This window comes from Chenopodium album, chromosome 9, assembly GCF_948465745.1.
Source record: "Chenopodium album chromosome 9, dcCheAlbu1.1, whole genome shotgun sequence".
In the NCBI taxonomy this organism is placed as follows: domain Eukaryota; kingdom Viridiplantae; phylum Streptophyta; class Magnoliopsida; order Caryophyllales; family Amaranthaceae; genus Chenopodium; species Chenopodium album.
This window is the reverse complement of record NC_137842.1, coordinates 55,207,563-55,221,101: the sequence shown is the minus strand read 5'-3', so window position 1 is coordinate 55,221,101 and position 13,539 is coordinate 55,207,563. Positions and strand designations below refer to the sequence as shown.

Genomic DNA, 13,539 nt, shown 5'->3' with positions numbered 1-13,539 from the left:
ATTTTTCTTATTTTTTATTTGTTTTTAATGTATCAAAGCGAATATTTCCACCAACATTATTATTAGTCATTACATGCCTACTAGATAGCAAATTTGACAAAAACACATTGATTCCTAACTAATTTTGTATCAATGATATATTTTAAAATTTGACATATAGATTATAAATTTATCTCAAAATTCAACAAACAATCCGAGCGTCGCTCGTAGGGTTGGCAATCCCTGACTCGACCTGATAATCCGACCTGAAGTTAGTGAGAGAAACCCGAACCCAAACAACCTGAATTTGACCAAAATTTTATATATTGTAATAATATTAAATTTAACTATTTTTGAAAGTTTCTAAGCACAACTCGAAATTGACCCGAAATCTGACCCGAACCCAACCTGCTGACCTGATTTGCCACCACTAATCGCACGGGGTACAAAACTAGTTTTAAAAATAAACTTAAATGGTTGTAACCCGCAAATAGGTACTTTTACTGGTAATTTTTTTAATTTTTTTTTTAATTTTTTTTTTTTGGAATAATATTCATTTATGATAAAATATTTTAAATTGCAGTATTACTCTTCCCTAAAAAAAAAAAAAAAAAATTAAAAATAAAATATAAAAAATAAAAATAAAAAATAAAAATAAAAATAAAAATTGCAGTATTACTCTTATGGCCTTATGGGTGAAAAAAGGGAAAATGTGGGGCTAGTTTAAACAAGAGCATGCCTTCTCTTTTGGTTTGCGATCTCTGAAGTCTGAAGCTTCAAAGCTTCGAAATTTTCTTCAAATTGCATATTAATGGCAATAAAGATGAATCAAATCTTACCCATTTTTGTTCTTCCCTTATTATTATTGCTTTCATTGGATGATTACAATGTTGTTGCTGCTGAATCGAGTTCTTCTACTTCCTCCACAATGCACACCAATAACTGGGCTGTTTTAGTCTGCACCTCTCGATTTTGGTAAATTCCTCCATTTCATGTTAATTAAGCTCTTGTAAATGTTCCCAATTTTTGTATTTGATGATACCCAATTAGATTCAATTGGTATATTATTGATTGACTAGATAATTTTGTTGTACAATTTTCAATTTTATGTTTTACTTGTGTATTTCTTGTTTATTAGCTCAGTCTTTTGCTGCTAAAGAATACCCACAATTTTTTTGCATTTTATATCAAAAACACAATTGAGAGTTTACAATTTCTAATGAAGAATATTTATTCTGAAACTTAATTTTAGTAATACTAACAATTTCTATAGAATTTAAAAGTATGGTATTGCCGTGTAAGCATTTCCATCTTTTTGAAGTTGAGCTGGTGTGAGATTCTATGAACTCGGCCGAAGCCGAGAGGGTTTCACCCTGCAGAGAGATATGATTTTCTTTTTTGGGAGATGGAGTTATTTTGATCCCTAATATTGAATTTCTTTTTTGCTAAATTAGTGCTGTTATTCATTCATTTAATCAATTTCAGTAGGATAAAAGGGCTAATGCATGTTTCGATCATATTCAGAGCAATTGTTTCTGTGCTGATATATTCCATAAACCGTTTTACCATGCTATATTTGGTGTGTTTGCCTCTATACACTGTCTCACTACACCTAGATGACTTATTTTTGTTGAAAATTGAAAAAGAGATGATAAGCCTTTTCTTAGAGGAGCTTGTTTCTCTTTAATTGCGGTGTTATATTTCTTACCTTCAAAATGATTTGTCTTAAGCTCGTGTTTGTGAAAGTCTCTTAGCACTGCTTTGATTTGAGGGCAAACTTCTTGATTCATTTTTTATTTTGAAGGTTCAACTATCGACACATGGCCAATACCCTATCCTTGTATAGGTAAAAGAAAATTATGTTAATCCACTTAACTCTCCTACAAATGGTTATTTCATGTCTCCCATTTGTTAAGTTATCTTTTCTTTCCATTTTTAGGACCGTTAAGAGACTAGGGATACCAGATGAGAGGATAATACTTATGTTAGCTGATGACATGGCTTGTAATGCAAGAAATAAGTACCCTGCTCAAGTTTTCAACAATGAAAACCATCGACTTAATTTGTATGGAGACAATGTTGAGGTGCGTTCTTATATTCTTCAACTATTTTTTAATTCTTTTTTGAGTTTATACTTCTTAGTTCCTAATTGTACAGTTTTACTTCCAGCTTACTTTATTTCAATGTATGCTATAAATACCACAATGAACAATGGATGATCGTAGTCATCATATCATTTACTCTTTCTCTTCCACAATCCATATCACTCTTTAATAATATGCTACTTATACTTTTGGTGACTTCTTTGTGGATAGCTTATTTCATATTGTGTATTTTTCATCAATCACAATGGGTATACTCTCCCTTTATCTTTGTATTTTCCCTTGGGTCGAAGGGCTGGATAATATCTATATATTGCTTTGTTGTAAACAATGTGTGCAGCCCCTTATGCATCCTAGCCTTTCAACATAGTGATTGGAAATTCTGGCAGGATGTTGAGGCTGTCTCAACTTTTGGTGTATAACTAGTATTTGACTCTATGAATTATGAATCCTTTTAGTATTGTGTACAATGACACAATATCATATAAATATATGGTGAAATTCAATCTGACTGGTCTGCAGGTTGATTATCGAGGTTATGAGGTGACTGTCGAAAACTTCATGAGGGTTTTAACAGGGCGACATGAAGATGCTGTTCCAAGGTCCAAACGGTTGTTAAGTGATGAAGGAAGCCATATACTTTTGTATATGACTGGTCATGGTGGGGATGAATTTTTGAAGTTTCAAGACTCTGAGGAACTTCAGAGCCATGATTTAGCAGATGCAGTGAAACAAATGAAAGAAAAGCATAGGTAAATTATGTTACATGTCCAGATAATTCAACTTATAGCAATTAAAAGTATGCATATGTTATCATAAATTTATATTGTTGGTAACCTCAATTGGTGACCATATATTGTGAGTATTGCTACCATTGATCAGAAGATATAAAAGCTAGTTGTCTCTAGTGCTTACTATTACTTTTTTAGTTGGGTACATGGTTACAGTCCAATAATGGAGAGTATTTTGTAAAGATAGCAAGGAGGATATGTCTTTGATATTTATCTTGTTTGACGTGTGTTTAATGCGTATTCTTATCGATGAAATTATATAATTTGGATCCTGTTGTCTATACCAGTTTAACTGTTACAGTCTATAGCTTCACAAAATACATGAATATGTTTACTCCGTGCATTATTTGTTTTGTGTTGACAAGAATTAAGGGTTTTACCTTCCTCCTTGTTGAGTGGCAATTGGTATTTCAATTTGATTTCTGCCCTCTTCTTTCATCGATATCTATTATATAGGTTTTTGGGCTTACATGCTTTAAACCTATTTGCATTCTCTATCTGTCTGGTTTAAGGTGTGAAAAGGGTGGTTGTGGTGGCTGCTGGGAGGCAGTAGTGGTGGTGGCTAGTTGATGGTAATGATGGTTTGACGGTGGTGAGGTTAATGATGGGATGGTTTTGGTGCTTAGGTTGTGGTGTGGTGTTAACTAGGGGTGAGTTAGTTATTGTTAGATCAAGGTTAAAGATGAATCATTTTATGGCTAGGGACTAGGGTATCATATATAACAACAATGAGGGCACCCTATATAGTTATGCAAAAGTAGAGGGTCACTTGAGAGTATGCCCAAAAAAAAAAAAAAAAAAAAAAAACTCCATTTAGCTGAATTTACAATCATATATTACAAGGACACCATGTAAAATTTCCTAATTCTTTTGTTCCAAAATTTGTGGGCCTTTGCTTCTCGCATGAACTTTGTATGCAATTTTCCCTTAGCACTAAAAGAATGTGTTTGACTCTGAGACATGTTTGCAACAGTTATAACTGAAGTCGTTCTTTTCACCTTATTTCCTTTTATCTGAATTTATTTTCTTTTTTGGACTTGTCTTATCCAAGCATTTTGAGCCAAGTATATGAGGTTTTCGGGTAATAGGTATTGTGGATAGTAGATGTCTACTTGGTTGGTGAGGCAGATTTGGATCTAAGCTTATTGTGCTTAGGCGGGCGTAGATATTGACTATGAATTTGCCATGGGTAGTAGGATAGGTGGTGGGCATATAATTTGTTAATGGTATGTGATGGTGGTAGTGGGTGGGGTATCAACAACTGTTCCACCTATTTGCCATCCCTAATATTTTTGGTTATGAATTTAGGGCTCTATGTAGGAACTTATTAGTCCAAATTTGGATTGCCTTACTGGAGCTATTTCAAAAGAAGCCTAAGTAATAGTTTCATTTCTATTTTAATTTTATGTTTTTTGGGGAAAGTAATGGCTACTTTTTCAATCCAACAATACTAAAAGCTTCAAATCCTGGATTTTTAGTAGTACTATTAGCCAAATAATTTTGAATTTTTGTAATTAGTTTTGGATTAAAATGTATCTAAAGATTCTAAACAGATAAGTTACATTCCAAGCTACGGCATATTAGTAAGTTGGAATATTCCTATAAACGCATCACAGAAAAATTTTATGATGTTGGTAACTTGGTGTTGTGTTCCATAACTATGTTTATAAGCAAACATACCAAAAAATAGGTTATCCTAGCCACCTAGGTGTACATACTGTATGTCTAAGTCACAATTGTGATTTCTACTCTCAGAACATTGTGAGAGTGCCTTGAGCTTTGTTCCTTGCATGGAATTATTCCTGAAGTTGAGATTAAGTTGCTTGTTTGATCTAAAGTTGCAGTTTTTCTGTTAAGATGATTAGATGGAAACAATTGAACTTTAAGTTTCTAATATGCCTACGGATTGCTCTCCGTTTCAGATTCAAGGAGCTTTTGATAATGGTTGACACTTGCCAAGCTGCCACTCTTTTCAACCAGGTTAGAATTATTTCATGTATGTGCATATCATTTTATTGACTCTGTGACTGCCTCACGTCACAAATCTGAGGAAGTATAAAAGAGTGATTATAATGTAGGGATGTTCTTTTCATATTCCTTTGCTACCTTCAGAATATTCTATGAAAGTTGGTCACTGCTTTTATTTCATGAAGGAGCCCCCAGTGTATTCTTATTTCCTAAGCTTCTTTGAAATTGCTACCCTGTGTGGGGGTTCCTTGTATATAGGCAATATAGCCATCCTTCCACTCTCAGCTAGTCAAGAGTTTTTTTTTTTATTTATTTATTTTCATTTTTATTTTATTTTATATTTTTTTTTGTAGGGGTACTGAATTCTTTTCCTTATTATTTACCCCTTTTTTTTTTTTTTTCCTTTCTTTCATCCCTCTGCCTCTTTTTTGGGGAGTCGAAAGGGGATTTATCCATCGTAAGGTAGAGCTTCTTTCATAAAAGTGAAGATTAAGCTACTGAGAAATTTGTGAAATCACCTTCTTCTTTTCCTCTATTTTATTTTATTTTATTTATTTATTTATTTTTATTTTATTTTTATTTTTTGGGAAAGCCACAAGGGCTAAGGGTGAAGACCGGATTTAATCCCAGGTCTTGAGTATTACCCCTCAAGAATTTAACCCAACTAAGCTAGTTGGTTGTCTACTTTATCCACAATTTGAGAGATCATATAGGCTATGGAATGTGTGAAAAATCTTGAACGATTTGCGCCCCATTTGTGGAACATAATGTAGTTTTTAACCTAGCAGCTACAATCACCTGGTGTTTTGGCAATTGGGAGTAGCATGAAAGGGGAAAATTCTTATTCTCACCACTTGGATTCAGATGTAAGTGTGTTGCTTCCTAACATAATCAAATTTTTTAATGAATGAGGCTGCAACAGTGTTACATACTATAAGACTTCCCTTTATTCAGGTTGGAGTTTCTGTTGTAGATCGCTTCACTTATTATACCCTTGCTTTTTTTGAAAGGCTAAATATGTATGACAATGCCTCCTTGAGCAGGTATGTAGCAACTAATCTTTTATAGAAATGTAATTGCATTAGTTTGGTATACACCCTTAATCCCTTATCCTTTTGCAACTAATCTTGTATAGACTTTTATTTGTAACAGTTTGTTCAATTCTTACAAACCAAATTTGCTCATGTCGACTGCATATTACCAAACTGATTTATACAGGCGCAATTTAGAAGAGGTATGTGATGCTTTGTACCTATATGATTTATAAAAGTTCTTTCCCTAAAGTCTTTTTTTGATTACATACTTTTTTCCAATCAAAATTTGTTCAAATAGACATGCACACAGCACAAAGAATCCCTTTGCTTAGCCGTAGTCAACATTTGCTTTGCCATTGTCACATACAACATTGTTGAAGATTCTGGTCAAATCTATATTCATACAAGCTCACTAGTCTTCCATACTTTTGTTTGGGTTAGACTAGATATCTGGTTTTGTTTAATTGATAAAATAAGAAGAAATAATAAAGATGGAAGCTTGATTAATGATGGCTAAAAGGTTACTAAATGATGGGTTAATAGCTTTAAGCTAATACTCTCTTTGATAACTATAAGTTATCACTCTCTAAGTAACTTCAGGCTACTAAATGTTTCCTCCATTCACATAATGTTCTACTGCATAGGCTACTACTCCTTATAGAATCAAGCAAAGTCACAAAAGATAACAAAGATAACCTAACCTTTATTAAGCTTGTCTCTACTGCTGTCAGAAACAGTCCATGTTGCTGTACTTCCTAGCGCTTCCTTAATTAGTTTTGTCTCGTAGTGTTGATATGCTGCTCCTTGTCTCCTTTTTATTTTATGTTGCTTTTCTCCTTACATCCATTCCATTAAGGTGGGTTAGAGGTGGAAGGAATATGAAGAGTAGATCTTTTTAATCCCAACTAGATACAAAAGATGGAAATGATAAATTTTTTATCCAATCATTCATAAATACTTTCTTTGACTTGCCCTCACCACTCCTTTTACTTACCTATTCTCCCTCCCTGTTCAGGTTCCTGTGACAAATTTCTTTGGCTCAGTCATGGAAACAATTCACACGAAGTCTGCGTATAAAGCATTCTCAAACAAGAATTTAGGCAGGGATATTAGAAGCATGTCACATGAGCAGCAAGCTGACTTGCAGAAACAAAGAGAGCTGCTAGCTGACACTGATTTGGAAACTATCTCTTACACAGTGGTAAAGTTTTGTCAAGTCTTTTGATTTAAGTCCAAAGTTTATTGGCTGTAATGAGTCTTATAGCTGAAGTTTATTGTTGCACTTTGAAGGATCAAGTTTGCCCTATTCACAAGATGTGGGGTACTCTGCAAAACAAAGTCGATAGTATAGTTGATGTAGAAACTTTGGTGAATCGTGGATTGTTGTTTATGCTGCCTTTGGTAGCAATTACTACTTGGCTATCGCATTGAGGTACGATGCATCGATGCATTATTGCATATTCTTGATTTTATATTTCTTTAATTTCTGTTCTCAAGTTTAATATGTTTCTATTGGTTTATGTTAGCTGTCACACTAGCTTCACACCAGCAGCCAGCAACTCAACATATTCAGACTGAAGCAAAGCTACATTATTAGCTTTTGCAAGTCCTCATTCGAGCAGTTGTGATGTCAGTAGCTCAAAGGAAGAAGCCTTGAAGACCCCATATGATTAATTGTTACGATGCTTTCTGCTTTTTTATTGGTTAGAAGATCTAGTTAGTTTGTGCTGTATAGATAGAGGTCTTATTCTTCTTCTTTGTCAGGACTCAGGATGCAATGCATCTTAAAATTAACATTCTTTGGCCCCAGTTGTGGGAAGTCATCTACATTCACTTGGGGTTTAGTCATGTTCCTATAACTATAATATGCTAATTGCAACAAAACTTTGGTGTTATTCTGTAGAAGTTGCAGTTTCTTTTGTGTGTAAGTTTTGGTGTTGTCATTCTTTATTAGTGATTAATCTGATTTAAACTTGGAAAAACAATCACGCTCTTGTTAGATTCAATTTAATATATAAATTTCAACTTTTGTAGTTCATTCTTTTGTATTATTAAGACTTCAAAATTGTGTACTTTTGGCCTTCCATTTCGTGGGGCTGAGTGCAGTTCAGCAACTTCTTGTATTTCTCTGCTCATATTTCTAAATTGCTTTTAGTCATTGGATAAAGAATTGTTTAATTTGCATACATCGTCTTTGCTAGAATTATTTTTTCTTCCTCTCTTCCCCTCTCTCTAAAGAAACCATGGTTTTTTCCTTTTGAATTATTTAAGTTTTGAGTTTTTCTGGTAGTGCTGATAACAGGTACTTCCAAATTCCCCCTCTTTGTGGATCTTCATGTCACAACTCAATGATAAACTCTGTTGATGATGTTGGTTCGTCACCTTTGGCTCAAAGCATTGCATTCTGCGATTTGTCTCTCCGTGATGTGGGTCAGCATCCTCTCTCATAAATTTTGCTAGGAAATATATCTGATTTTATGTACAATTATCTTGCAGGTCTATTTTTTGTCTAAGAAGATGGTCATAGGTGTGGGATTCGACTGCAAGCCTTATGGATTTTGCGGCAGATGAAAGTGGATTGTGGTAATAATAAGTTGCCTGTTTTCTGCTCTGACAAATTTAATCAGGTGTTAAGTATTTATGCCTTAATTTGGAGTTTACAATTGAGGTCATGGTCAAGTAATGGATTGTTGTCATAGTAATCATACTCTACATATTTTTGCTGGAAGTAGATTTTGTTGCAGGCCTTTGAGTTCCTGTTTCTACATATTAATTATGCATAATTTTCGGTTTAAAGCCTCTTTAAAATTTTGATGCTCTTGACCGCATCATAATGAAAACAAAGTGCTAAATTTTCCTATAAGATACATGAAAAAAAAAACCCCGAAAGCATTAGGACAACTTGTAGGTAAGAATAAATAGATATTAACATGGACATGGTGATCATAATACTTGAATTGAACAGGTGACGGAGGCTCTTGGCATATTCTTCAATGTGTTCTCAATTGACATCTGATCTTGAATTGGATTTGGATTTCGAGCCAAGCATATGACTAGTTTCTCCAAAACTAATGCATGTCTCAGGAGAAACTGGATAATTACTTCTTCAGATTAGGAAACATGGTTAGTTCATCCTTTAAGACCGTTTCACCAGCAATGTCAAACTCCTAACAACAAAGATTAAGCAACTAGTAAATTTCATACTTCATAAGTTGATCCTTTCTTTTACTATAATAGAAGGAAGGGAAAAAATGAATAATTCAGCTTATAACGAAAATAGAGATTGAGACATACCCACATTAAACAGCCATACAACGATAAATGTTGAACATTAGACAAGAATCTAACCAGAGAATGCATTTTAGAGATTGAATAACATTTTGCTAAATTATCGTAGTATTCAAGGTACTCCAGATAGGGAGTATTGATGAGCACAACATGACTGTTATCTTGATCGAAATCAGAACATTTATGCATATGCAAACACAATCTTCGGAGGGAAGTGGACGTGATGGCAGTGATGTTCACATGGTTCGTAAGGGATTTGAATTTATGGTCTTCAAGTACAGGACAACTCGAAACTAGCCAAGACAGAAAGTCATCCTCGGCAATGAAAGTTGCACACAAGAGGAGCAGTTTCATGTTTGGAAGACGATAAGAAGGCATGGCGAAAAACTTGATCAAGACAATATTTACCTCAAGTTTCAATACCTCCAACGTTTGACATAGCCGGGGGCAGTTGATAATCACCTGACGAGTATACAGAGGTCAAGGTCCCTAAGGCCGCAAAGAGATCCACGCATTCAGTTGCAGAGATTTAAAGTCAAAGTCAGGAAGGCAACCCACTAAAAGTTGTGCAAAAACTACAACTAAAGAACACTCTACCGAAGTCCTGGCAGCTAACTCAAGTTTATACAAATCAATAATTCATCAGGCAAACAGTTGAGTCTATCTACCAAGCGTTGAGTATAAATTGTAGTGTGAGTTCACTCCCGAGCCTAGAGCCTAAGTGTGAAGTTAAGGCTTTTCCTTTTGTGTGCAAACCCAATCTGCTACACTCGGGGGCTAAGGTGAAAAGAAGTTTGGATGTTGGTGATGTTGCTTCCTCTAAGAAGAATAAGGAAAATTCTTCTTGTGTTTCTTTGGACGACTTTTTTTCGGTTCCCATGGAGATGGATCCTTTACAGGGCATGGCACAACCGACTCAAAATGTTGGATTGTTGGGTGTTTAGGTGAATCCCCAGCTTGCCATCTACTGGATCCTTTCCGTTGGCGTCACATATTTAGATGGCTCGATTATGGATGAGAAGCGTCATCACAAGTTTGTAAATTCTCGGAATCGTAAGTCTTGTATGATGATACCGACGGAAACTTTGGGGAATATTGCTTCGAGCGGAGAGCTTCAGTTTTATAATTCTGCCTGTTTTTCTTTTATTTCTATCCGAGTTGTTCGGGTATCAAAACCTATTTTGGCGGAGGCCCTCCAAGGTCACGAATCTTGGGAAGCAGAGGCCCCCTTTCAATGCAAGGAATCTCCTTCCTTGAGTCATCAAGATGTTTCCCCACATACCTTGATGACAGATGATCCAACTCCTATCCAACAAGATTCTCCCCTCCTAGTTGATCCCATAGCTTCAAAGTTTTCCTATCCGTCGGTCCAAATTAGTCATCCAGTTGGTTTGCCTCATTTGAATGTTAATCCCGCTTGGGATGTTCAGTTTTCAGTGCGGTCCCTATCATTGAATCATTCAGCCTCTTTATGTCGCTATCCATCTCTAGGCTTACGGAAATCAGGTAGCAGAATGCATGTTTCTAATCGTTTCTTATTTTGCAGGATTGAGGTATTTTGCAGGATTAAGGTATGCGAAAGAAGATGTTTTTTGATGTAGCTTTCTGTTTATTTGGTTTTTCTGTCACTTAATTTGTTGTTTTAGTTGGTTTTTGGTTGTAAGAATGTTTTTCGTTATATTGAAAATTCTTTTTGTGTTTCTTTGGACGACTCTTTTTCGGTTCCCATGGAGATGGACCCTCTACAGGGCATGGCACAATCGACTCAAAATGTTGGGTGTTTAGGTGAATCCCCAACATGTCTGTCTACTGGATCCTTTCCGTTGGCGTCACATAATAATGATTTAGATGGCTCGATTATGGATGAGAAGCGTCATCACAAGTTTGTTAATTCTCGAAATCGTAAGTCTTGTATGATGATACCGACGAAAACTTTGGGGAATATTGCTTCAGGGAGAGAGCTTCAGTTTAATAATTCTGCCTGTTTTTCTTTTGTTTTTATCCGAGTTGTTTGGGTATCAAAACCTATTTTGGCGGAGGCCCTCCAAGGTCACGAATCTTGGGAAGCAGAGGCCCCCTTTCAATGCAAGGAATCTCCTGAAGGAGTTATGTCTTCGCCGCGTGCAATTACTAGATATATAAATGGATCAAGTTGATGAGTGGCATTTATGCCACGATTAAGGTTCATTTTGATGGTCATTTTCCCACATTTGCGGCTTGTTTGCATCCTTTTCTTTGCACTTAGTTCCCTTTCCCTTTATGCATCTTCTTTCCTAGATTTTGCCTTTTTTTTCCTACTCTTTACTTTGATTTCCATGCTTATTCTTTGTAGGAACCGGGCTCTTCAAGAGGTGGAAGCTAAAGTTCAAGGAAAGCTGAAAAAAGCAAGGTTAAGGAGAGGTTCGGTCGAACCAGGGTGTGGCCGAACCTGCTCCATTGTCCGGCCGAACGCAGAGGCAGTGTCAAGTTGCATTTTGACGATTTTGCAGGAGTGGTCGAACCTCAGAAGTTCGAACAGACCAGGATCAGGGGAGTTTGACCGAACCTACCCTGTAGTCCGGTCGAACCTTCCCAGTGTTCGGTCGGACCACTCCCTTACTTCAGCTAGCTGTTTACGGACTATATAAGTCCTATTTTAGAACGTTTTGATGTAATTAGATTAACTTAGTTTTAATTTTCTGCATTTTTAGTTTAATCTAGAGAGAGAAACACCATTAGTCTTCATTTGGTAGAGAGAGAAAGTGTGGATTTCTTCTTTGATGAACTTGGATTTTGAAGAAGAAGCTTGTTTAATCTTTTGTAGATCTTTAACTTCAATTAATGAGCAATCTCTTACTCTTTCTCTTTACCTTTGCATTTAATTTTGTTTACTTTGACTTTCTTTCTTTGCTTATTAATCATGTTGATGCTTATTGATTTGGTGATTGATATTGTTTTCAACATGATTTGTAAGTTGTCACTTAGCCAAGGGTGTGGGGATGGTGTAGTTGCTAATTGTTCATGCTTATAATATTGGGATTAAGTTAATTGTGATTAAAATCTTTGCATGCTTGATATTCTTTGATCTTCTTGCAAGTGCACATTGTTGGTTGATTAAAGGTGAATCTTTGCTAAGAAGGAACAGAAGTTGACTTAGTTCAGGTTCATTACTATCGATTGTTCTTTGATTGCACCTCCCAATATATGGTTCTAGTGTGGAAACATAGAGGCTATGTTAGGAGAAGCCGATTAACCCCGGAAGGTGGTTAGATTGGACCTTATTTCGATATTCATGCATGTTTAGTTCACTATTGATTTGCTTTTATGTTATTGCATGTTCAAGTGGCATCTATATCTACCCATTTCCCTTTACATTGATTTTAACTCGTTTTACCTTTAGTTTAATCTCTTAGTCATTCTTGTTCTTTGTCCCGAGATAGCTTAAAGTCTAGTGATGAATGCGGTGTTTATGTGCTTCTCCATGTGGTTCGATCCCTCTTCTTGCCATATACTTGTATTAGGATAAGTCGAGTGTTATAAATTCATTTGATTTAGGTGTAGTTGTCTAACGACGCGATTATTCCTTTGTCACAAATTATGGAGATAATTAAGTTCGTACATTTGGGTCGTCGTTTTGCCATACCTAGAGGTACTAACGATCTTTGGACTAGTAAAATAGCCCAAATCCCAATTGGACGGATCCTATAAGGTCACACAAAGGGGCTAGATCGAGCATTAGAGGACCAGGCCCATCATGGGCCTCATCACTCTAGGTGGCCGGCCATGTAGAGGATTAGAAGGAGTTTTGGGCTTCGTGCCCTAGTCTAATTATAACAAGATTATAAATAGACTAGGTGCCTAGGTTTGCATGTAAGCAATTAACTGATCAGTGTGATCAAACCCTAATTAGCAAACACGAAACCCAACCCCTCTCAAAGTCCTCTTTCACACGACTCTCTCCTCCTCCTCGGCGCCGGTGGTGTCTCGTGGTGGTGGTGGTTCGTGCGGTGGTCGGTTGTCCGAAAAGGTGGTGATCGCGGTTTTCCTCAAATCACTCGACCAATCTAGTATTGGTGGATGGCTCGTTTGAATCTCGTGGACTAAGTAGAGGAGCAACGCTTGGGGCTCTATTCTCTCCCTGATTTGCCTATTGAATAGCTTCGTGGAATTCACGCATCAAAGTATGATTATGTGTCTTGTGTGTTATGCATGTGATCTTGGGATTGGTACTTGATTGAATATGATTCATGTTTTTCCGCTGCGTGGTACCTATAAACTCCTACAGTGGTATCAGTTAGCCTCTTGCATGAACGCGCTTGATCATAATAATACGATTATTTGATGTCCATGTTAATTTTATGATCAATTAAGAGGGATAAATTAATTTAATTATGGTTC

General features: G+C 36.0%; 1 protein-coding gene across 1 annotated transcript; it reads left to right on the top strand.

The window, feature by feature from the left end:
* Positions 1–706: 706 nt before the first annotated feature.
* LOC145559899 (uncharacterized) lies at positions 707–7,912 on the top strand. Its single transcript, XM_081621178.1, has 11 exons — positions 707–954; positions 1,784–1,825; positions 1,919–2,063; positions 2,604–2,833; positions 4,795–4,852; positions 5,629–5,706; positions 5,795–5,883; positions 5,993–6,074; positions 6,890–7,075; positions 7,165–7,306; positions 7,401–7,912. The coding sequence occupies exons 1-10, from the start codon at positions 791–793 to the stop codon at positions 7,303–7,305; spliced, it is 1,215 nt and encodes a 404-aa protein (XP_081477304.1). The 5' UTR covers positions 707–790; the 3' UTR covers position 7,306; positions 7,401–7,912.
* The last annotated feature ends 5,627 nt before the right edge of the window (positions 7,913–13,539 follow it).

Bases quoted from the DNA above. Each gene is read 5' to 3' on its own strand.
- LOC145559899 (XM_081621178.1), top strand. From the start codon at position 791: ATGGCAATAAAGATGAATCAAATCTTACCCATTTTTGTTCTTCCCTTA. The intron at 2,064-2,603 runs GTGCGTTCTTAT...ACTGGTCTGCAG, and splicing joins TGTATGGAGACAATGTTGAG to GTTGATTATCGAGGTTATGA. The intron at 2,834-4,794 runs GTAAATTATGTT...TCTCCGTTTCAG, and splicing joins CAAATGAAAGAAAAGCATAG to ATTCAAGGAGCTTTTGATAA.